The sequence below is a fragment of the Pediculus humanus genome, genomic scaffold (genome assembly GCF_000006295.1).
Source record: "Pediculus humanus corporis 1103172107487 genomic scaffold, whole genome shotgun sequence".
Lineage (NCBI taxonomy): Eukaryota > Metazoa > Arthropoda > Insecta > Psocodea > Pediculidae > Pediculus > Pediculus humanus.
Genome location: NW_002987104.1, coordinates 95,948 through 122,008, shown reverse-complemented (window position 1 = coordinate 122,008; position 26,061 = coordinate 95,948). Strand labels below are relative to the sequence as shown.

Genomic DNA, 26,061 nt, shown 5'->3' with positions numbered 1-26,061 from the left:
GAACCTGACATTCTTTCATTTCTTTCTTTCATAAAAAATTTTATATTAAAAAAAAAAATAAATAAAAAATAAAAATAAAATAAAATAAAAAAAAAAAAAAAGAGAAGAAAAAAAAAATTATAAATTTTTTTAATTTTTTTTTTTTTAACCTACCAACTTGTTCGTCGCACAATCTCGGAAATTTTTTACTACAAAATTTTTTTTCTCTTTCTTAAATTCTATCAGGAGAGAAAGAGTGAGAGAGAGAGAGGTAGAAAAATTCAAAACGCAACTACCCGATTTGACTATTTACCCTCGTTTTTATTCTTTCCCTTTCCGATTTATTTAAAAGGATTAACCACCCATGACACCGTTCAAGGTCACGCTCGTGATAATGATGATAACATTAACAAATAATCCCCCCAACAAAAAAAAAAAACATTACCTGATACAACAAAACCAAATACTACTCTATTTCTTTGTCGAAATGAAGTTTAGAAACCTGGAACCGATACTGAACAAACTACAGCAAGCACGATCAAAAATAATAATAATAATAATAACCCTCACGCAAATAAAAAATAATAAAAAATTTTAATTGAACTTTTTATCCAGGGATTTATTCGATATTTTTCCTCCTTTTTTTTCTCCTTCTTCTTCTTCTCCATCTTTTATTTTCATTGTTTACATCAAAAACTTTACTTAAATTAGATGCAATTATACAATTGAGGAACCTTCGAGAAAATTTTTTCCAAAAGTAAATAACAAAAAAAATAACAAATAAAAAATGAAAAACATTATTTTATAAATACGTTTTAAAACGTTTCCGATCAGACGAAAAAAAAAAAAAGAAAATTTTTACGATTGAAAAAAAAAAAAAAACTTTTGAAAACAAATAAAAAAAAAAAATACGCACCCCCTTCGCCGTTATTATCATTATTATTATCATCATTATTTAAATTTACAATAATAAAAAAATCATTTTTCCATAAAAAAAATAAATAAATAAATAAACAAAACGCTCGCAAAAGAAAAAAACGCGCAAAATTTCGTCTGATCTAAAATATCATCATCATCATCATCATCATCATTATTATTATTACGTATAAATATATAATCTCGAGATGCGACGGAATAAAAACAAATCGAGAAACACAACATTAACCACAAACAATAACAACAACAACAACAGAAACAACAACAATACATTCCGGAAAAACATTCTGAATATAATTTTATTAACTCCGAAAAATAAACCAACTGAACGCACTCGATAAAACATTTTTCAAATTTCTCTCTTTTTCTCTCTCACTCTTTTCCTCTCACTCTCTCACTCTTTTTCTAGGTAAAACGAAATATTTAAACCGTCATTTTTAAATAAAAAAAAAAAAAAAAATTCCCGAAGAAAGAAAGAAAAAAATCAAAAAAAAAAAAAAAAAAAATGTTTAAACAAAAATCCATTGATTAAAAAAAACTGAAAAAAACTGAAAAAAAACTTGAAAAGAGTGGAAAAATTATTAAAAACTCAAAAACAAAAAAAAAAAAGAAAACAAAAAGAAAATCTTTAAGCCTTCAGCCATTTTTACAAAATAACTTTTTAATTATCGACGAAAAAAATAAAAAAATAAAGAAAACAATTGAAAAACTTTTTTTTAAAAAACAAAAACCAAAATAAGTAAAAGAAATACGAACACAAACGACAAAATAAATTTTTTATGATTGATCGATGGATCGATCGAATGATTGATTGATTGATTGATTGATTGATTGATCGATCTAACCGTCTATTCCAATATCTCCCAAACGAAAAATTAAAAAATTAAAAACAAAACAAAAATAAAACAAAAAACTGGATTAACAAATTTTTTTTCTCTCTCTTTTTCTTTCTTTCTCTGTCTCTCTCTTTCGCTCTCTCTCTCTCTCTCTCTCTTTCGAAACAAAAACATTGATAAATTAATTTTTTTTTTGTTTCGTTTTTTTTTTGCTACGGTTTATTGATTTTTTATATATATATATATATATTTCGTTTTTGCAAAAGTTAATTGGTTTAATGTATATAGGAGAATGCAATGACAGCAACAATATTCCTTTCGTTTCTCTCTCTCTCTCTTCCTCTTTCTCTTCCCCCCCATTCGCCCATTTACAACTCTTCTTTGCCTTTTTCACTCCCCTCTCCTCTCCCCCCCCACTCACTCGCGACGATTTGTCTACGTTTTATTTTTACGTACTCGCAGATTAATTAACTTTTTTATTTTAAGTAAACAAAAAAAAAAAAAAAATCCCCGTCTGCGACATTCCCGTTCAAATTTACATAACAAAAAAAAAACTTTTTTTTTTTTTTCGTTACCTACCCCCCTCCCCCCACGACCGTAATTAAATTTAACAAATGAAAATAATTAAATGCCGCACAGCCGACGAATCACGTGACAATTTAAAATCCCAGAGAATAATACCGTTCGAACCGTTTTTTTTTTTCTTTTTTTTGTATGCATTTTTTTTTTTTCGAGGGGGACGGAGCTTAAAAAAAAGAGAGATAGATAGATAGAGAAAGAGAGAGAAAGAAGATTTAAACATTTCGAACAAAGTTAGATAAAAAAAAAAAAAACAAAAAACTAACGCTGATATTTATTATTTATAAAAATAATAATAAATTATGCTTAAATTATTATTATTATTAGAACAAAATGATAAATTATCTTGACGACGTAATAAAAATCGATTTGACTCGAGCGTGAAACTTCTCCCTCCCTCCCCTTTCTATCCCTACCCCTACTCCTAACCCACCCAAAAAAAAAAATTTTTCTCAATTCATTTCTTCTTTATTTTATTCATCCTACAAATGCCTCCTATTGAGAAATTAAAATTTAAAAAAAAAAAAAAAAATTACGGCGATGCTTTTTGCCGAAACGAAAATTATTATTATTATTATTATTTCACGCGGCGAAAGAATTAGTCAAGAGAAAAATTATCAAATAAAAAAATTAGAAAAAGAAAAAAAAAGAAAAGTTTTTTTCCCTTTTCTGATACCTGATTGCTTATCGTATAAATAAAATTTTTTTTTTCCCTCATATATATCGACACGCAAACCAAATAATAATAATAATAATAATAATAATAATAATAATAATAATAATATTAAGAGTTACACAACGAAAAGAATGATAAATCGTACAAGGAAATCTTGTGTTTGATCGGGGCGGTCCATCCGACAGATTCGAGTCGATATACCGACTCACAGCCCTTAAATCCACGATTTGAATGCGAGGGGGGTGAGGGGAACGAAAAGAGGGGGAAAAAAAGAAAAACAATAGTTTTATAAATATCCATTAAAATAAAAATAATGAATATCGATGAATGGAATAACGGAAAATAAATAATAACGACGATTTAGTTTCCGGCGGTAAGAGCGACGGACGGGCCTTTAACACAACCGGAAGTAAATTTTCAAATGGATAAGAAAGAAATTCACGAATCGATACTTTCGAAAAGTGTGAACGACATAAAAAAAAACAAACCGGAAACAGTTCCGAAAAAAAAATAAAAAACCGGAAACGGTTTCGAAAGAAAAAAAAAAAAACTAAATAATACAAAACACTGAAAATAATAGACATTAACGCGAAATCGCACGCGTGAATGTCGCAAAATGTTTCGTAAAAAAAAAACACCCGATAATAACAATAATAATGATAATGATAATAATAGTAATAATAATTCCGACGAAATACGTTTTTGAAAACTCGAATGAAAGAAAATTTCTAACCGGATAATTTGAAATCTCGAAACTAACGCATCGCGTGTGAGAAAGAAAATAAAAAATAGTAATAATAATAATAATAATAATAATAATAATAATAATAATAATAATAATAATAATAACGACAATAATAATAATAATAATAATAATAATAATAATAATAATAATCGTTGAATAAAAAGAAAACGAAAAAAAAAAAATTTTTTACCGTCGAAAACTCGATAAAAAAAAAAAAAATGGAGGAAGAAAAAAAAAAAAGAAAACTTCCGGTATTTCAAGTAAACACAAAACGGACCTCGTCGACGAACGATAATGATGATGATGATGATGGTTATTTAAAAAAGAAAAAATAATAATAATAATAATTCTATAGCAGGAGCGTACCGAGTTGGAAAATTATAAAATTATCGAGAAAAACATTTTCAGTCTCAAAAGTCTATAATATCTAAAAAAAACAGATTTTATTCATTAAGCTCGTGTGATCATTTAATGTAAACATTGATTCGCTCCATCTTTATCTGTCTCTCTCTCTCCTTCTTCTCCTACCATCCACTCACACCTTACCTCAACATTCTCCTTATCGTTCTGGAAAAGTCTGAGAGGGGGGGAAAATAGGAAAGAAAAACAGAGTAAGAGAGAGTGAGAGAAAAGATTATAACTCCAACTAATTTCCTTAAAATGATATTAAAAAAAAAAAAAAATTAAAATTGAAAAATAAAATGAGAGAAAAAAAAAAACTTTTTCGGTTTTTTTTTATTTTTGATTTTACGTACCTGATAAGAATATTCTCTGCAAACTGGAGTGAATGCGTTTGTACCGCACAGTAAAAGTTTATCAGGACTCGGTCGGACTAATATTCTAATAAAGTTCTGACATATTTCCTGGAAAATAAAAAAAATAAAAATAAAAAATTTAATTAATTTATTTTTCTCCGGGCAACAACAACGACAAGAAAATAAAAAAAAAAAAAAAGCGAGCGAGTGAAGGAAAATAATTACAATTTACGTTTTTTCTTTTTTTTCTTTCCGCTGGAAAAAAAATATGGAGAAAAGAAAAATAAAAAATAAAAAAATAAAAAGTCGTCGCGTAAAAAAATCGTCGCCTTCAAAAAAAAATATTATTATTATTATTTGTGGGTGTGCAACTAACTTTCCGGAGACGTGGAAGAAGAAAAAAAACAACCGCCAAAATCACCGCCATTTTTTTTCCTCCGTAAGTTCAATAATTTTTTTAAATCTTTAAATCTCGATTTCCGTTTTATTAAAAACAATAATAATAATAATAATAATGATGATGATAATACATTGAAAAACCAAATCCAAACGATTTAAAAAAAAAATTTTTCATTTTCATCAAAACCGGAAGTAAAGAAAAACTTTAAAAAAACAACCGATCGTAATTTTTTCATCATCATCATCATCATCATCATCCATCCATCCATTAAACAATGAGATTAACATTTTTACGATCGATTTCCTGCAGACGATAAAAAATATAAAAAAAAAACATTTAACCGCATTAGTGACCGGTTATGACACGAATCGATTTTTTTTCCTTTCCTTTTTTTCCTTTTTTTCCATTTTTTTTTGTTCAGAAGCCTTTAAGTTGTCGTCGGTGACATTTTTTTTTTTTTTTTTTTAAAACAATTTATCAAGCCGTCCGAAATATCAACCAATAATGATTTAGTTATTTGGACGATGATAGTTTTCCACATTTTACGTTTTGATTAAAACCACGAATAAAAAAAAACGGAAAAAGGGGGGGGAGGAAAAATGAACGGAAGTGATTGATTGATTGTTTTTCCGAGAAAAAACATAGATATGTATGTATATAAAGTTCACACTTTCACACCTCGATGAAAAACTCGACATACGACGCACAAACGAAAAAACAAAAATAATTAATTAATCGATAAATCCATCGATAATTAATCGAACGACGATTCAGACCTATTGATTTTTTTCCTCTCCTCTTTTCTCCTTTCCCTGCTACCCCCCCCCCAAAAAAAATAAATTATTTTCTAATTGTACGCAATCGGATTTTGTTATTGTTCTTGTTGTTTTTAATATTAAAAAAAAAAAAACCGGTCACCCTAAAGGACAGATGGGAAAGAGTGAGAGAGAGAGAGGGGGGAAGGGGAAGGGGAAGGAAAAACAAAAAAACAACCCTTAATTTTTCCAACGCGAATGTAATTAAACGTTTGAATGAAATTATTAATAAATAAAAACCGGTCGCCATTTTCTATTTATTTTTTCCTTTTTTTTTTCATTTTTTCATTTTTTTTTTTATTATTAATTAAAAATAATTTTTACAACAACGGCGCCGCCGGTCGGAGGAGAATGGAGGGAGGAGGGGTGGGAGGAAGGAGGGACAATTAAATTTTTTTTTTTTTCAATTAACAAAAAATAAAATAAAATAAAAAAAAACTAAAAATGTTTTCTAACTGATAAGACAAAAAAAAAATTAAATTTCATCTGTTGTTCTATGCAAAAAAAAATAAATAAAATAAATAAAACAATAATAAAATTTTAATCGTCGTGGCTTTAGTTCACCAGTGACGTGAAAACATACGAGAAGGGAATTCAATGTTTTTATACACGCACACGCGCACGCACGCACACAAACGCATAAACGAGGAAAAAAAAAGAATATTATTCTTTAGGGGTCGTTGAAAAACAAATATTAATTTTTTCTCTTTCGTTTTTTTTTCTCTCACTCTCTCTCTCTCTCTCTCTCTCTTTCTCTCACTCATTGTTTATTCCGATGCATGATAAAGGAAAGTGGGGGGGTGGGAGTGTGTGGAGGAGGAGAAAAATCAAATTTTATAAATAGGAAGAGAATAGAAGAGAGAGAGAGATAGAAAAAAAAATAAAAAAAAAGAAATGAATCGATGAACCCGATCTGGGTTGAAACATAACCTTTTCACCTTTCTTCTTCCTTTTCCCCTTACACCTACTACTACTCTTTAGGTTAAACCCGATTTTTCATAATTCTCACTCATTCCTCAATTTCAACAACACCTTTCATCACCTTGACTAATACATATATAGATACTTTCGCTAAAGTTTTCTAATCGAATTACAAACGGATTTAATTTTAACGATTAAATATATTTATATGTAGAGCGTCAAATGTTCTGATAAGAGTTTTTGTAAGGTTAATGACTCTTCCTACTCCATCTTTATCTTCTCTTTCTTTCTTTTCCCCCTTTTCATTATTTTGCCCTTTTCTTCTCTTTCCAAACTCGAATGAAAAAAAAAAAAAACCAAACGACAAAATTCAAAGCGGATGGAAAAAAAAAAGGAAAAATCTCGTGCGGTGATGCAGCATTCATTTAACGACCGTTTATCGGTTTAAAAAAAAAAAAAACTTTTCTCGATAATGAAATTGGGAAGAGGGAGAGTAAAAAGCAGAAATTTTTTTTTTTTTTGGGGGGGGGACTTTCAATTCGTGACCGGTCGTCAACTTACGAAACCTGCAGTAACCGGTGAAAAAAAAAAAATTTACTTTCTACACGTAATATTTTCCTTTCGTTTCTCTCTCTCTTTCTCTCTTCTATATACTTGCCGAAAATCACTTTCATTCGTTTTTTTCCCTCTTTCTATCCCCTCCCCGACCCCATTTTAACTCTCGTAATTTCGAGAGGGGAGACACAACGCTGGCTTCGGGCTTAAGAAATTATTTAACGGAATTAATTTCGAAAATGAAAAATTTTTTATTTTTTTTTCCGTATAAAATTGACAATAATGCAAATTAGAAAAAGATTAATAATAAATTTTACTCATTTATAAATTTTTTTTTTATTCTCTCTCAATTATTTTACCGAATGAAAAATTTAAAAAATAATAATAATGATGATGATGATGATGAAAAATAAAAACGACATAAAAATAAAAAAAAAATCCGTAGGAAAATAATAAAAACATAAAATAAAACAAAAAAAAAAATTTTTATTACGTTCTTAAACAAACGATTGTGACTACATTAAAAACGAATAACACAAAACAGACATGGCAATCATCGATTCATTAATCGATAAATATAAAAACATTAGAATCGAAGAAGGGGGAGTGGAGGGGAGGAGCGGGGAGAGAGAAAAACAAATAATTGCGACCCGATAAAACCGAGGAAAAAAAAAAATAATCCGTTCGCGAAAAATTCAAAGTTTTCTGCTGGTTGCTTCGTAAAAAGTGCGATGTAAAATGTCTTTGCGGTTGCCAACACATTTCTCCTCCCTTTCTTAAACTTTCCCCCCACCACCACCACCTTCTCCTCCTCTTCCTCATTACCTACAAAATTGTTTAAACTCGAAAGTAATAACAAATTATGGTTTAAAATGTGACACGTAATGAATGGAAATAGAAAGAGAGAATAGGGAGAGAAGAAAAACGACTCGCGATGTTTGCAGGAGTTGCGAAAAGACGGGGAGGGAAAAAGAGGAAAAGAAGGATTCCACATCACACAAGAATTGGGTTAAATATTATTTAAATTTGATTTGATATGAAATTATTTATTATCCGCTGTGTAAAAAAGATTTATTACGCTTTTTCATAGAGCGTGATGAGAATATAATTAAATTATTTGATAAAACCTTAATTAATGTATTATATGAAAAACGAGAAAGAAAAATCCGCCTTTTTTTTCGCTTTCGCATCGGAAAAAAACGAAGTAAGAGCGTAAAAGAAAAGACAGAGAGATAGAGAAGGAGAAAAGAAGGAAAAGAAAAGGTAACGTTAATTTTTTTTTTTTTTAAAAAGTCAAAAAGATGTGAACACAAACTATCGACGTGTTAAAAGTTAAAAAGTTTTTGTTTTTTTTTACCAGGAAAAACTGGTAAGAACAGGAGTCAAAAACTTTTTATCCCGGAAAACTTTTATGAAAGTAAGTTATGCATGACGGATGGAAATGTTTTTGCGGTCAAAAAGTGGTGTGGTCACGCCCGGAAAAGGAAATTAATCATATTTCAAATTCTACGTCTCTTGCCCCCTCCCACCCTCCTCCCTCGTTAAATTTGTTTTAAAATTTATACCTTCCAAAAAAAAAAAAAAATTAAATTCCTGGAATTTGGCTGGAGAATAATAACGCGCGTGCCCCCCATCGTCCTTCTTTTTTTTTTTTTTTTTAAAACCTTTTCATCAAACTTCATTTTTTTCTAGAATTTTCCTTTTAATTTAATTACGATATATTTAAAATAAATAAATAAAAAATAACCGCATAATTTTTTCCACTCTACGATCCAAGTCACATCTGGAGCCTTCAATTTTCAAAAACATTATTTATTTATTTTTTTTTTTTCTTCTTGTTTTCCCCTTTCCCCTTTCCCTCCCCCCATTCCTCAGTACTTTTCGCCATTTTAATAGAAACGAAAAAAAAAAAAAAAAAAGCATTACGTTACAAGGTTTCCTTTTTTTTTTTATGAAATCCTTTTTAACCGAACATGAATAAAATAGAGGCATTAAATCAAGAATGACTAATTACAAACGAGAGAGGGTGTAAGAACGAAAAAAATAAATGGACTCGACTTTAAAAAGAGGGGGAGACAGAAAGAGAGGGGAGGGGGATGAAAAAAAAGGAAAAGGGAAAAAGGGACAAACGAACAAACAAAATCCGGTTAAATAAGAAAAATAAAACAACAACAACAACAATATAATGGCAATTAAAAACTTAATTATTACTTTCGGTTTTGAAAATAAATTTTTTTTTTTTTCAAACAAACAAACAAGCGAACAAACAAACAAACAAACGAAAAAGGGAACAAACTCGAACAAAAGACCGAAAAAATTATTATTACAGTTTTTATTCTTCTCCTTTTTTTTTTTTTTATTTTGAAAATAAAAAATAAAAAACGACAAAAGAATTTTGTACGTTAATAAAAAAAAAAAAATTTTCATTTTTCAGTTGGAAAGAGAGAGGGAGAGGGAGAAGAGAGAGAGAGAAGAAAAAAAGGATCGCCGCCGCAGAAAGGAAGCAAACAAAAAAAAAGAAAAGAAAAAAAGAAAGCGACGGTAAAAAAAAAAAAATTTTAATTGATGCTAGTTACAAAATGTAAGAAAAAAAGATTAATTTAAAAACGAAACGGGGGAAAGGGAAGAAGGGAAGAAAAGAAACAAAAAAAAAAAGAAAAAAGAAAAAAAAATTAAAGAAAGAGAGAAAAAGTGGAAGAAAAAAAAAAAGAAAAAATTTTCCACGTGCCAAAACGAAAACAAAAAAAAAGTGAGGGAAAAAAAAGAGAGAGGGAAAGAAAGAGAGAGGGAGAAAAAAAATTGGATGAAAATTTTCACGCACCCTCGGACAACCGTCGAGATTTATTTTCACAAGAAAAAAAAAAAAAAAAAAAATGAAAATCTCAGCGAATTTTCTTACGTGGAGCATAAAGAAAAAACCTTAAACAATTTCGTCGGAAAAAAAAAAAAGAAAAAGGAAAAAAGAAAATTCTGAGGCAATGGAATTTCGTATTGGCAACTCAGCACCAAAGCGTTTTTTTTATTTATATGTATATGCACACGCACTCACGCACGCACGCACGCACGCATGCATATTTTTCCTTTTTCATTTCGTTTATTTTTTAACCTTTTACCGGATAGAAAACCTACCTTCCGCCATTTTTATTTTCATTTGAAAAAAAAAAATAAATAATACAATAAAATTTTATTTATACGAATGCTTTTTACGTAAAAAAAAATTTACAATTCCGAAACAAACCTATAACCTTTTCGCCAATTCCGGTTCCCACTACTCACTTTTTTCCGCATAGCGAAAACCCATGATAATAATAATAATAATAATAAAGTTGATAATTCGCGATGGATGCCTTTAAAGCCGACTGCACAGGTTTTTAAACAATTTTGTTTCTTTTTTATTTTATTTAAAAAGAGAGAAAAAAAGAAAAAAAAAAGTTTCGTTAACTTTAAAAATAAAATAAAGATTTCTTTTGTTTTGAAAACCGGAAAAGGAAATAAGTAAAAAATAAAATAAAATAAAAAAAAGAAAAAACTTTTTTTTTTTTTTTTTTTTTACAAAGTTAAAGAAATTAATGCCAACTACTACTTTGAATTGTGTTCGAAACAATGAGAGAACAGGGTTTTAAAAAAAAAAAAAAAAATTTTTTTCTCTCCCTCTCCCTTTCCCTCACCCCCTACCCCGCATCAACCTTCCTTTTTGAGTTTTTATTGACCTCCCTCCCCTCTCCCTTTTCCAACTTTCTCCCACTTTTCTCCTCGTCGAAAAAAAAAAAATTCTTTTCGTTCTTTCGTACAAAAAAAAAAAAAAAAAAAAAAGAAAATTTTTTTGAACTTTATGAAAGCACTGTCGGAATATAAGTTTTAGACGAAGATGGAGGCAGGTAAAAAAAAAAAAGATAGATAGAATAGACAGATGAAGAGAGGGAGAGAGAAAGAGAATAAAGATTATAAAAAATATAATACCGAAACATACCAAAAAAAAAAAAAACGAAAGAAGAAGAAAAAGATTACGTTACGAATATAAAAAAAAATGGAGATTACACAATATGGATGAAAGAAAGAGTTATTTTCTGGCAAAGACGAACGAAGAGAAGGGATAAAAGAAGGAGAAGAAGAAGAAAAAGAAGAAGAAAGTTCAACGAAAAAAAAAAATAAAAAAAATCAATTTGAAAAATATGAGATTTTTTCATCCCTTTCCCCGGACAACTTTCAAGATTTTACTTTTCTCTTATATATATGCAATTTAATATTTTTAATATATATTTATATATATTTTCCTTTCCTTTTCTTTATATAATTACTACTGCCACTATTATTATTATTATTATTATTACTGTTCGCCTTTATATTTTTAATAGTCGACAAAAGGCAACAGTTAAGCCTTTTGATACCTTTAAAAACTTTTTTGAAATTAGAAGAAAGACTTAAATGCCGAAAGCGATAAAAATTAATTGAATCTGAAAAGTTGTATAAGAACTTTTTTCTTTTTTACAGTTTTCCATTTTCCCCCCGCCCCACCTTATTACTTTTCCTTTTTATTCCATCATATACTTTTTCCTAAAGGACTACCCCTCACCCCTTCTACCACCACTACTACAACTATCTTCTCTTTTATCCCTTCGTCTTAATTTTTTTTCCACTACTTCTAAAAAAAAAATCAAAAGGGTTGCCCGGATGTCGTTTAATCAATAACATTAATAATTATCGCAAAGGAAAACAAACAAACAAACAAACAAATAAATACACGCACGTATTTGAAATAGACAAAAAAAAAAAAAAATTCGACAAACAAAAACCACTTCAGACGACACAGACAAACACACACACACGCACGAAACACGTCGACGCAACGAAACACTTCCGGCAATTATTGATTTTAAACGAATTCATTTTTATTTTATTTTTTATTTTTATTTTTTTCTGGAAAATTCTGGAAATTAAAAAAAAAAATTTTCCCTTTTGCTTACATTTTCAAATCGGAAAATTTAATTTCATCATACGCTTACTCATTAAAAAAAATTTTTTTTCTAAACCACTCGTCGACGGTTAAAAAAGAAAATTTCTATCATTTTAAATACTCCACACACACACGCCTATTTATTTAGTTTTTTCTTTTTTTTTTTAATTTTAAAACCACGACAAATTTGACGTCATCAAATTTTCCGGACCTTTTATTCGATTCCTTTGAAAGTAATAAACGTTTTAATATGTGGGTTTGAAGGTTTTGTAACCTAAATGAATTTTCGTATCATCAAGCTGATTCTAGTGAGTTTTATCGAATCCATCTTCTTCGATGGGTTCAAACTACCTGGCCAGGATCAGGAGGAGTCACATCCTCGTCGAGCTGTCTCAGGTAGACAACAGGACAAGGACAGTTTTGGTTTTCATCTTCTTTGTATTGTTCCCACACACCAAAATCAACGGATTGTGAAATTCTCAAGCGGTCACCCATTCAAACACCGATCTCGGTTATTTAAAGACGGCGATCGGTGGGTGCGCGTTCAGCACGAACGAAACTGTTCAGCCGTTCGTTGGACACAGGATTCCCACACCGAAGAGGCAAATAATCAAGTAATAAATAACAAATCGAATAAAAATAAATTTCGCAAAGAATAATGAATGAATGAATGAAACGATCCGATCGCAAATTAAAATTTTCCAAAAAAAAAAAAAATATGACAAATACATTTTTTTCTTTTTTTTGGAAAAGTGTCAAACGCCAAAAATTATAAATTCCTTCCCCCTCTCCTATCCTCTCCTCCCCTCCTTCCGCATAACAAATAAATTACATCTAAATGTATATACATAACATATATTCCTTTGAAATTTTTTTGTAATTATTATTATTATTATTTTCCGATATTAAAAAATATTTGCGGTCGTAAAAAACCGTTAAAAATAAAATCAACCGACGTTTTTTTTTTTTTTTGGGGGGATAATAATAATAATAATAATAATAATAATAATAATAATAATAATAATAATAATAATAATAATAATAATAATAATAATAATGATAAGATAATAATAATAAAAATAAAAAAAAATAGAAAAAATTCAAATGGAATTTTTTTCGGTTGAGAAAAATGAGGAGGGAGGGGAAGAGGGAGAAAAAAAATTTTTTTTTTTTTTTTTGCAACCCTTAAAAAAAATTTTAAGCATGAATTAAAAACAAGTTAAATATGAATTTTTTTTTTTTTTTAAGGGGGAGGAGTGAACATGAGGGGAGGGGAGAAGAAGCAAAAGAGGGGAACAAAAAAAGTTTTCAAAAAAAAAAAAATTCTTGGAAGAAAAAAAAAAGAAAAAAAAATTACAAGATGAAAAAAAAAAAAAAAAAAAGAAATCTCGTAATAATAAATATCATGTGGCGGTGGAATTTGAATAGAAATAACTGGTAAGATGTTATGTAAGCCAACGGAGTGGGGGAGAGGGAGGAAGGGAGGGAAAACCCCCATTAATCAAACCCTTAATTAAACCTTTTTCCCTTTTTTTCCTTTTTTTTTTTTTTTTGGGAAAATTATATAAAATAACAATGACTCGAGTTTTAATATTTCGTATGTATGACCGAATCGGAAAAAAAAGAAAATTTCTATTCAAACCTTTTTCATTTCCTTTAATTCAGTATTAAAAAAAAAAAAAAAAATAAGCTGAGCTTTGCCTTCTTTTTTCCTCCTCCTCCTCCTTCTCTCTCTCTCTTTCCCTCAAAATCATTTCCGCCTTTATGAAACCACCATATTATTTGGCTATCGGCATTTGACATTAAAAAATGATTAATTTTCAATTACGGGATAGGAGGGAAAAAAAAAAAATCGAAAAAATTAAATTTTTTCTTTTGCAAATGGAAAATAATAAAAATGTCACGCCGACGAGAGACATCATTTTATTATTAATATTTTTTTTTTTTTTTTGTTTCTCGCAACGACGACGACGACGACAACGCTGGAGAAAATTAATAAAAAATAATAATAATAATAAATTTTTGTCGCATCGCGTCGTTTTTAAACAAACAAACAAAAAAAAAAAAAACAATTCCGCATGAAAGTTGTTACACAAACACACTCCTCGTGCATTTTTTTTGCACTTTTTTTTAATTACTTCCGTTAATTATTTCGGAATATAAAATGCAAAATCATAAAATAAAGTTTTTTCTTAAACGAGGATATCGTCAAAAAAACAAACACGGCAACGACAACAACAACAAACAACAAACTACAAACTTTCGTTTTAAGACGGCGGTTACGCTTTCGTAAACTTTAAACCAATTAAAAGTCATATTGTCGCGCCGCGCGAGTCGTGATCAAAGATTTTCAAAACTTTTCCACTTTGTTTTGTCCTTTTCGCGAAGGACTAAAAAAAAAAAAAAAAAAAGAAAAGAAAATCGACTAACGAAAATTGAAAATTTTAATCGTTCGAGTAATCGGGAAAATTTTAAAAAAAAACGACGACGACGTCAATTAATTCAATAAAAGAAAATAAATGCGTGCGTAACGATTTAACTTTCGAAAACGACAAACTCCAATAATTTAACCAAAGCGTAACAACCAAAACTAATGATGATGATGATGATGATGATGATGATGATGATGATGATGATGATGATGATGATGATAACCGTCGGAAAACAAAAAAAAAAATTAAGAAAAAAAAATTATTATTATTGTTTTTTTTTTTTTTTTTTTATAAAAACGATTGTTCTTTTTTTAACATTAAAAAAAAACCTCTATCACGCTCTCTCTCTCTCACTCACTTTCCCACAACATTCCCTCCTACGTAATTTCTCCCCCCCTCCCTTTTTTTATTTAAAAATATCCCGTATTTATTTGTTAGGTCATTACACTTTTGTTAATGAACTACAACAAATTACAATGACCACGCGAGAAAAAGCTCACGCATAAAAAGGGAAGAAAAAAATAAAAATAAAAAAAAAATTAAAATTAACTCCTCGACGACCTACCGAATTTTCCTTCATCTCCTTCTTTTACCGGAAACGTGAATTTTCCTTCTCCGACGAAAATGTCGCTGAATAGCGCTCTCGTATAAGAAAAAAAAAACGAGGGAAAAAATGCAGATCGGAAAAAAAAAAAACAACAACGCCGGAAGTCACCACACTCCCCCCCTCCCCACCGGCTTATCGCGCTCGCATATCCGTACGTATACGTAGGAAGCAAGCACGCACACGTGCACACGTGCACTCGTACATTTACGCACACGCATATCACCGATTTCCGAAAGAAAAAAAAAAAACGAATTTAATAATATATATCGAGAACGGGTGGGAGGGAGGACGGAGGGGGAGTGAAGCGTTTTTTTTACGCTTTCAAATGTATTTTTTCAACCGGATATGATTTTTCGGAATGGAAAAAAATATTATTATTATTATTATTACTATTTCCAAGTTTTACCTTTTTTTTTTTCACCCGGTTAAATTGCTCTTCAAACGAACTGTAAAATTCAAAGCTTGTTTTCGAGTAATATAAAAAAAAAAAAAAAATTCGTTCTCTTTTTTTTTTTTTTTTGGGTCAGGTGGTCATTTTATAGCGAATTCAATTTTAGCGTAAGTAAAAGTTTACACGTAGTACAAGCAAAAAAAAAAAATACGTGACGGGTCAGGGTAAAATGTTGTCGGATAATTTTAACCCTTTTTTTCTTCTTCTTCTTTTTTTTTTTTTGTGTAAGTTAAAAATCTCTCATCTCATGTTCTCGTCGTGAAAATTGGTCAATTATCATTATTATTATTAAGTAATGAAAATTTTTCATCCTTTTCCCCAAATTTTTTGTTTCGTTTTTTTTTTTTTTGTGTTCTTTCGAAAAAGAAAACTTTTAATTTTTCCCCACCATCCTCTTTGATTTGACAATTACGAGTTGAGATTTTCTTTCAAAAATTTTAACGAGAAAAAAGAAAAAACACGTTTTGAACCCCCTCCCTTCCTTCTCCTTCCCCTCCTTCATTATTATTTTTTGGAAGAATTCATTCAAAAAGGGTTTAAAACTTAAGAAAAAAAAAAATTGTTTTTCGTTTTAATCGAAAAAATTTTTTCGGAATGTTTTTATCTGAGAGAGAGAGAGAGGGAGAAAACATTGTCGAAGAAATTTCACGCTTCGTCGGTCAAACTTCTCATTTTAAAAATTGTAAGAAAAATAATGATGATGATGATGATGATAATGATAATAAAACTAAAAACAATTTTACCTCATCTTTTCCTTTGACGACACACATGTGGATATCTTTTTCAGGTGAAAACCACGAAAGCCTCTGAGTTTCCGTTAAATCCACCGATGAAAGATTGTGAACCAAATTCCTGTGGGAAAAAAAAAAGAAAAATAAATAAATAATAATAATAATAATGGTAAATTTGTTTTCTTCAACGCTTCGTAATTCGCAACCAAACGTGACGTTTCAAGTTGTGTATTATTATTATTATTATTATTGTCTTCAATGTCATCGCTCTGAAGTAAAAAAAAAAAATTTTTTTTTTTTTTTTAAATTTAACGTCACCGTCACTGTATTTTTAAAAGTTTTCAATTTTCCTTTAAGATTAATATTTCCTTTTTTTTTTTTTTTTTGGAAAATGGCCGTTTGAAAATTTTTCCAAAATACTTTTCATCATTCAATTCCGAACCCCCTCCCCCCTTTTTTTCTCTTCTCCTCATCACTTGCATTCGATAAGACAAAAGTTCAAATAAGTAATTAAATTATTCTTTAGTCTTCGAATTGTTTTTCTCTCTCTCTCTCTCCACTGATACATCCACCTTTTCTCTCTACCTTTCTCTCTCTCTCTTTCTGCAGGAAAATTTCATTCAAGTAAATTGTTACGATAAAAAAAGAAAAACAAGTCAAAACAAGACAACTTGAAATTAAATTGAAAATCAATTAATGTAAAACTTTTTTTTTTCTTTTTGAAAAATAAAAAAATCTCACGTCGTTATCGTTATTATCAATGTCATAACCTTGAAAAAAACCCTAACGAGCATGCATATCGAGCAAAAAAAAAAACGGAAAAAAAAGAAAGAAAACAAAAATAAATAAAGAAATAAAGAATGAAAAGAAAACTCACGTCGCGGTTTTCAAATTCGAAACATTTTCCGTTTAACGACGGAAATGAAAGAAGAAATAATGATGATAAAAAAAATTTTCTTCCACCTTTCCTTTTAAAAGGTCAAAGGGTAAAAAATTTATTAATTAACAAAAATTTATATAATAAAGTTATAAAAACAAAAAGGGAGGGAAAAAAGTGAAAATCGTGATCATCAAAACTAAGAAAATCATTATTATCAGTATGAGGCGTCAGACGGACGAGAGAAAAAAATTTTTTTTTTCTTTCGAGTAAGAGAGAGATAGAGAGAGAGAAAAACTTTTCGACAAACATTGCGCGAACGAACGCGCGTTATTCGTGAACCCCCAGAAGAAAAAAAGAAAAAAAAATTTCATTTTTGTTTTCGCTTTTCCGGACACGATTTTAAATATTTCAGTAATTAAATCATCAACCATACTCATTAACATTATTACTTTTTTTTCCATTTTTCCCTTTTTTCCTTTTTAAAATTTTTTTTTTTTGCTAAAAAAAAAAACAAGCCACAGAAAAGGAACATTGCCAACCGCAAACCCATCGGATTAAATATCATAAACTTTCAAGCTCTCGTTTATTTTATTTTATTTTTTTGACTAAACCGGATTTTAAAGGAAACAAAGCTGTCTAAAAAGTCTAATAAAAATAATTTTTATGCTTAAAACTTAAAAAAGAAAATTTTTTCTTTTTAAAAACTTTTTTTTCCTCATTCTTTTTATTCTTAGAATTGAAATAAAAACGAACAAAAAAAAACCTAATAATAATAATAATAATGAAAAATTATTAAAAAGAGTAAAAGAAAAGTCAGGAGGAAAAAAAAAAAGAAAAGTTTTGACTTTTGCTCCAGGGGGAGGCTGATGATGGAAGGAGGAAGGGAAAAAGAGGCCAAATAAAATAAAATAAGAAGAAACGAATAAGAAAATCCACTCACCCAACCCTTCCGTCCCTCCCTCCCTCCCTCCTCCTCTTCCCCGAAATGAACAATTTCTCATTTGCTCCAGTTCATTTTAAGAAAATAATTTTTTTTTTTTTTTTAATTTAACCAGAAAGAAAATGAATTTTTAACTAATTAATAGAATAAGTTTAATTTTTTTTTTTTTTTTTAAAGTTAAAGTTATAATAAACATTAAAATTTAATTAAAATCACCGCGACTTTATTAAACCGCAATTAAGTTCTCAATTGTAGAAACGGGTTTCCGCGAGTAAACACAAACAATTTTCTTTCTGCTTTTTCACAATCGTCGACGTCATTGCGTCAACCCCAACATAAAGTCCGCGGCGCGACGCCGCCGACAACCCTCGTCTAAAAACCGCGAATAATATAACTGTCAAGTTGCAAACTTTATACAACAAGTTTATTGAAAAAAAAAAAAAAAAAAAAAACAACAGATCATTAGAAAATATGTTGAAAAATTGACATTCCCACGCTTCGAAGGTCTTCTTATATTAAAATACTCATCGTAAATAATAATTAATAAAATCAAAAAAAAAAAACGTGTAATTAATCCCTTTGACATTCGGCGACGAATTTCCCACAAACAATTTCTTTAAATTCGAATAAGAAAACCAAAAAAAAAATTTTTTTTCTTTCATATTCTCTATCCTAACCCCCTCATCCGCCATTTTCTCTTTGAATTATTCTTTTACTCGTGTTTTTCTTTTTCTTTTTTTTTGTAGTTTTACGGCGCCAAAATCTCGTCCGTATCGTAAAATTAAACATTTTTTTTTTTCGTATCGTCTCCCTCGATTCAATCCATTCGACTTTTTCGAAAAAAAAAAAAAATAATAATAATAATAATACCAACAATAATAATAATTTCGTATTTTCAGCAATTTCAACCGAATTTTCCGACGCGACGCGACGATAATTTTTTTCCCCACCTCAACAAACTCCTCCCCTTCTTCGCCCTTTCCTTACAAACTTACCCCTTGATAAAAAAAAAAAATAAAAATAAAAAAAGACAGAAAGAAAGAAAGAAAGAGAAAAAAAAATTAAAATTATAAAGTAAAAAAAAATAAAACTCCATCACGGAATAAAAGATACGGAATAAGAAGATTTTGAAAATAACTCAAAATAATTACGTAAAGTAACATAATTACGCTAAATAATTAAGTAATATTTATTATGAGATAAAACGAAACGATGACGCCTCCTAAAAAAAAACTGAAAAAGGCACCGGGAAAAATGTTTAAAAAAAAAAAAAGGAAAAGAGGAAGGAAGGAAGGAAGAAAGAATCGGGTCGGGAGAAGAAGAGAAGGAAAAAGGAAGAGAGAGAGAGAGAAAAAAACCTTTTAAAGCTTAAAAAGTAATACAAGGAAATTCAATATATATTATTAATGTAAGTTTTGTCATTTGCGATGTTACACGAAAAAAAAAAAAAAAAAAATTTAAATTAATAATAAAATTTTAACAGATTCAAAGGTTCGAGAATAATTCCGTTGATTTTCCTTTTTTTTTTTCTTTTTTTATATATTATTTCATCGTCTTGCGAGTTATGATATTATTCTCTTCCCTTTCCCATTTCGAACGCATATTTTTGCTTAAACGAAAACGAAAACGGGAAAGAAAAAAAAAAGTCAAAATAAATAAATAAAAAAAATGCGTATGAATGAAAATAATGGAAGTGGAGAGTTTAGAGAGGGGAGGGGAGGGGGGAAAAGCATAACTGATAAAACATACACACGCTATCAAGCAAGCAATAACTCGAGAAATAAATGGCGAATTTTAGCTTTTTGTTAGACTTGTTTTCCAGGAGTTTCCTTTTTCTTCTTTTTCTTCTTCGTCTACTTTTTTTTTCTCTTATTTTCTACCTTCTTCTTTCATTCCATTCTTTTTCCTTTCTTTTCTTATATACTTTTTTTTTCTTTTTTTATTGTGTGCTTCGATTCTATTGTTATGTTTTTTTCAGGCTCATTTTTTATCATCGCCATTTTTGAAAGAAAGCACTTAATCGAAGCTAAATGGAATGGAGAAATCTCTGTCTGGGAGATATATAATACCTCTTTTCTTCCATCTTGAAGAATTTTTTTCTTTTACCAGATTTTCTTTTTTTTTCATTTTTTATACTCTTTTCATCTTTTTCCAATCCTAAAGAAAAGAGGAAGGAAAAGAAAGAAAAAAAGGAAAGGATTTTTCTTTTCTTTCTTTTTTTTTTTCTCTTAACAATTTTTTTTACAAGTGTTAACATCGCTTTTAAAGAAAAAAAAGGCTGTAAGCTGATCAGTGGTGTATATGTACCACACACTTATCGTTTTCATGATGACGTTAAAGTAAAAGTGAGAGCGAGAGAGAGAAGAGATAAAAAAAGAAAAAAGACGTTGCATTGATAATAAAAAAAAAAAGGAAAGCAAGGAGAAAAAAAAACATTAAAAGATCGGCATCAACACGTAAAATGTGATTGATAAATAAATCAATTTACGATAAAGAAGACTAATACCACCGAAACAAACCGTGTGTTATTGTTTACGTTTGTGTGTGCGTGATCACGAAGGTTACCTTATTTATTTTACTATTATTATTTTTTTCCTCTCCCCATTTTCTTTTTCCCGAGGGGGAAAGGGGGGTGGCGGCGGCCACGTTTTTGACTTTACCTTTATTTGCTTAAATATCAATTTCCAACAATCGTACCCAAAATACGTGGCTAAGATAAAATTTTATTTATCTTGTAAATAATCCATACTACTTATACGGTTTCTCTCTCTCTCTCTCTCTTTCTCTCCTTAACGTTTCCACTTCGTTTTCAATCGAATGTTTCCGTCGTTTATTTTAGTAAATTAAAAAAAAAAAAAAAAGAAAGAAAAGAAAAGAAAATTTAAAAATTTATAGTCATATTACACAAATTATAATACAAAAAAAAAAAAAAAAGAAAAACCTATCGGAGTAATATTTTCAAAGATAAAAAAAACGGAAGAGGAGAAACGGAGGAGAGGAGAGGAGGTTTTATCTTATAAATCTCTAAAAAGTCATTTTATGTTTTTCATATTCTCTTTAATCCTCTTTATTTATTCATGTTTTTTTTTTTTTTTTTTGTTTTCATCTTCATTTTCCCTTTTGTTTTTTTTAAATATTTTTTTCTTTTGCCACGATTTTCTTTTCTTTTCTTTTCCATCATGGCTACCAAAGCAAGCAAGCAAACACACACACAGCATTATTGATTTTTTCGTTTCTTTTCTTTTCTTTTCCATTTTCTTTTGTTCTTATTCCTTCGCTTGTTTTCTTTCCTAATCGAACGCTTCAATGGTAAAAAAATATGAATTGATTCAAACTAACAGACCGCGATATTAAAAACATTTTCATTTTTTTTGAGAATTAATTTTTCCGGTAGGGGAGAGGGGAAGGAAATGATGGCGGATAAAAAAAAATGAATAAAATGTATTTGAAGAAACGACGACGTCCGTTCGATTATAAAACTGAATAATTATTCGACCGATAACAAAAAAAAAAAAAATCGAAGGGAACGGATTTGAAAAAATTTAAGGTAAATTTTTTTTTTTTTTTGGGGGGGGAAGGGGAGTTTAAATCAGTTGCGAATCGGATGAAAAAAATCCCAAAAAAAAATTTTTTTTAAATTCGTCTTATCATCAAAAACGAGAACGTTCAAGATTGTAAAAAAAAAACAAAAAAAAAAAATCGACGTAACGCCTCGCAAAACGAACGCTTCAAAAGAATAATAAAACGCGCACGAAACGTAATAAAAAAAATTAATAATAATAATAATAATAATAATAATAATAATAATAATAATAATATTTTTTTTCATTTGACGTAATAATAATTCGATTCGATTGAATTGATATTATTATTATTATTATTCCTTTCATTTCCGTTACTTTTTGCTTAAAAAAGCAAAATTTTTAATAAAAACTGTAGAATAAAAAAAAAAAAACTTTTCTTTCTTTTTCACCTCCCCCTCCCCTCTCTCTCCCATTTTTTTTTGAAAGCAACAGAAAAAAACGTTATTAAAAGAATGAAATAAAAGCCATTATAAAAAAGAAAAAATAAATAAATAAATAAAAGAAAGAAAAGGGAAAAAGAAAGGAAGGAAAAAAGGGGGAAGGATTAAAACGTTATTAGAACCGATGTTGATAATAATAATAATTTAAAAATAAGCAACGAAAAATTATTAAATCATTATTATTATTATTATTATTTATAATTTACGAGTTTGTTTAATTACTGACCGATTAAAATTTACGAACCTTTTTAACACTCGCGCACCCACCCACGCACGCACGCACACAATATAAATCTTTCCTTTTTTCCTTTTTCTTCTCCTTCTTCCTCTTTTTCTCTCTCTCTCTCTCTCTTACAATTTTTCAATTTTCGTTACGAACCGAAATCCGGATTTCGATCGGTACAAATGAAAAAAAAAAAAAAAACAATTATTTATTTGCCAACTTTAAAAAAAAAAAAAAAAAGAGACAGAGAGAGAGAACAGAGGAAAGAGAGAAGAGGGGGGAAGGGGGGGTAAAAAGGTAAACGAGCGTTTAAAATTCGACAAAATTTAATTTTATAAGAAATAAAAATTAAATTAATTTTTTTTTTTTTTAAACCGTAATAAAAGTGTAACTAGAAAATAAATAAAACGTGACGGAAGAAAAAAAAAAATCCGTGTAAACTCTCGTGCGTACATATATATCCAAACGTCCCCCCTTACCACCCCCCTTCCCCCGTAAAGCTTTCGACGACATTTTTTTTTGTTATTGACGGTCTAATGAGGTTTTTAATTGACTCCAATGGTCATTATTAATATCATCATGGAATTGTCATCTTTCGAACAATGGTTAATGAACGTACTTTCATCGTACGTGATCGTCTCGTGTCGTGACGTCACAAAAACAAATGCATTTCAATGCGATTTTTAATATTTTTCGAGAGAGAGAAAATAATAAAAAAAAAAAAAAAAGCAAAACGAGAAGAGACGGGGGGGGGGGGAATAAAAAAACATTCGTGATTAAGTGCAATGATTATGACAGCATGAAAAGACAACGACTGTGATAAAAAAAAAAAAAAATGGACGACAAGAAAACTCTTGACAATTTTTTTCTTTTTTTTTTTTTTTTTAAAGGGTCAATAATAAAAGTTAACAAATTGCCCACAGTCGCGAAAATTAAATAAACGTTCGAAAAAAGAAAAATATAAAAAAAGCGGAAAAAATAAAATTGACAATTTAGAAAATGATTTAGAATGAAAAGCGTTCTCATCAAATTCATTGGCAGCTTTCCATTACGTTGTTAAATTAATTGTTTGATTAGAAATGGAATTCTAAAAGCTCAGGTAAAACAAAAACACTCTCCCCCTCCTTCTTTTATTTCTTTGATTACGTATTTCTCTCTCTCTCTCTCTCTTTCTCACTTTCTTTCTATTTTTTCTTCCTTTACCCCTTTCTCCCTCTCTCCGTCTTACTTTAGAAACATTTTTGTTTTGACACTTTCGAGACAAAAAAAAAAAAAAAAAAGCAATTTCGTTTCATTTCCCTCCGCCGCCCCGTCCTCCCCGTCCGCCCACCCGCCTCGTCCACATCGAAAATAAACGATTTGCGTTTCGAAAAATAAATTTAAAATTTAATTTTTTAAATTTTTCGTCGTTTTCTTTTTTTTTTTTATCTCTCGCATTCAAAGTTGCAAAAATTCGCATCCCGATTTATCAAAAAAAAAAAAAAAAAAAGTTTCGAAAACAAAAAGAACGTTCGAACGTTTCGAACGGAAAAAACGAAAAAATTTTCCTTCCCGATGCAATCAAACGTATAATTACGTTACAAATCATCGAAATCGGATTATCGAAAATAAATTTTTTTTCTTTTTTTTTTTTTTTAATACCGTTACGAAAAAATAGAATAACAATAATAATAATAATAGTAATAATAGTAATAATGGTAATAATAATAATAATAATAACAATAATTAGAATGTCGTTTGAAAAAAAAAAAAAAAATTACCAAAATGGTTTTTTTTTAAACGTTGTTCATCTTTAAAAATAAAATAATGGGTCACACACACAAAAAACGGTTATATCGGTTAACCCAATTCCAAGTTCATTTATGTCGTGTGTCACGCAACGGGACGACAAACAAAACAAACCCCCAAAAAAAAAAAAAGAAAAGAAAAGAAAAGAAAAAAAAAATTCAAGCATGAAACAAACAAACAAATAAAAATAAAAATTTATTTTATTTTATTCCGACATTTTTTTTTTTTTTTTTTTTTTTTACTTTCGTCGTCTCTAGACAAATTAAAATAAAATTGTTTTGTCATGTAATTAATGTTTATAAATAAATAAAAAAAAATCCATTTCAAAAACAAACGACAAACGACAAACGACTGACTACGACTTGAATTTCACCATATAACCCTTAAAATAAATTTTTCTTTTTGCAAAAAAAAAAAAAAAGCTATCGGAAAAAAAATTTTCCAGATTAAATAAATTCAATCAATGTAAATTATTTAAACTGAAATTTTTTTTTTATGGGAATCCCATTATTTCGCGACGCGGCAATCGAAAGGTGAGACATCGAAACGAAAACGCTCGTAGAATTTTTTAAAAGAAAATGAAAAAAAAAAAAAAACGTTTTTTTTTCCTTTTTCCTTCCCGTGATTTGCCTGATAAAAATTTTTCCTCCGGCGGAGTTAAAAAAATTAATAATAATAATAATTTACAACATACTGAATATTCCAAAAAAAAAATTCAAATCCCTATTAATTCCGAAACCTCCGCAGGTTTTCCAAAAGAAAATTTCCATCGATCGAAATTAAACGGTTGACACGTGCAACAACAACAACAACAACAAATGGCACAAAATAAACCCTTTGAGAGATTTTCCTACGACGTTTTCCATCGGACGAAGAGAAAAAAAAAGAAAAGAAAAGCAGGAGTGCAGTAAATACACAAAAGACAAAAAATTTCACGGCACGAATCGCTTGAGGGAAAAAATCAATTTAAATCATGGAAATTTTCCTTCTCTCGAAAAACTAAATGCCAAGGGAAAAAATTTTTTAAATGAAGTAAAAGAAAAGAAAAAGGGAAAGACGACGAAGACGGAAAAATTATTAACGATGATGATGATAATAATAAGAAATTGGACAACGGATGCACATTTCATATTTTTTTGATTATTTGATCCGAGAGGGGAGTCCTGATCGAACGCATAAAACGAAATTAAACTTTTTCGGAAAAGTCAATCAAAAATCATTCGATATTTTTCGATCGCAAATCAAACGTGCACACACACGTCACGTGACAAACCGTGACGGTTGGGAAATTAAAAAGAGAAAACGCACGACGAGAGAATGATAACAAATGTTGTAGGGAAAAATAAATCACTCGAAACGAAAAAAAACTCATTAGCGACGGCAAATGTGATAATAAGTTAATAAAAAGCAAACAACGCGAGAAAAGTCAAATAAAAAAGAAAGAAAGATAGATAGATAGAAAGAAAGAGAGAGAAAGAGAAATAAAAATTTAAGAGCGATCTTGTTTAGCCGCGGGACTCCCGGTGGTCCGTTAACTATGACGTAAGGAACTCTTTCTTTGACTCAGGGTTCGGCTCTTTTGTCCAAACGAGTCCATTGCCTGGAAAAAAAAAAAAAAAAAGTAAGAAGCGTGAATAAACTTAAATAATAATAATAATAATAATAATAAAACTAAACGATTTATTACGACTTACTTACCCAGTTGCAAAGCAGGAACGCAAGCTCCGGGTCGATACCCGTGCCTTCCTCAATATTCTTTGGCAAAAATCAAATCCTGAACGTTTGTTCGTCCATGAAACAATTTCAAAAATTGTCTGATGGTATATTTTTTCAC

The 26,061-nt window shown here is 29.2% G+C and overlaps 1 protein-coding gene across 1 annotated transcript in view; it reads right to left on the bottom strand.

Moving 5' to 3' along the window:
* The window catches only part of Phum_PHUM141790 (Semaphorin-1A precursor, putative), a gene marked incomplete at both ends in the record, with an annotated part of 51,240 nt that overhangs the window by 19,266 nt on the left and 5,913 nt on the right, over positions 1 to 26,061 (bottom strand). Inside the window, 2 exons of the mRNA XM_002424606.1 lie at positions 4,507 to 4,614; positions 16,385 to 16,493. Coding sequence (XP_002424651.1) covers positions 4,507 to 4,614; positions 16,385 to 16,493 — 217 coding nt within the window. The remainder of the gene's footprint in view (positions 1 to 4,506; positions 4,615 to 16,384; positions 16,494 to 26,061) is intronic.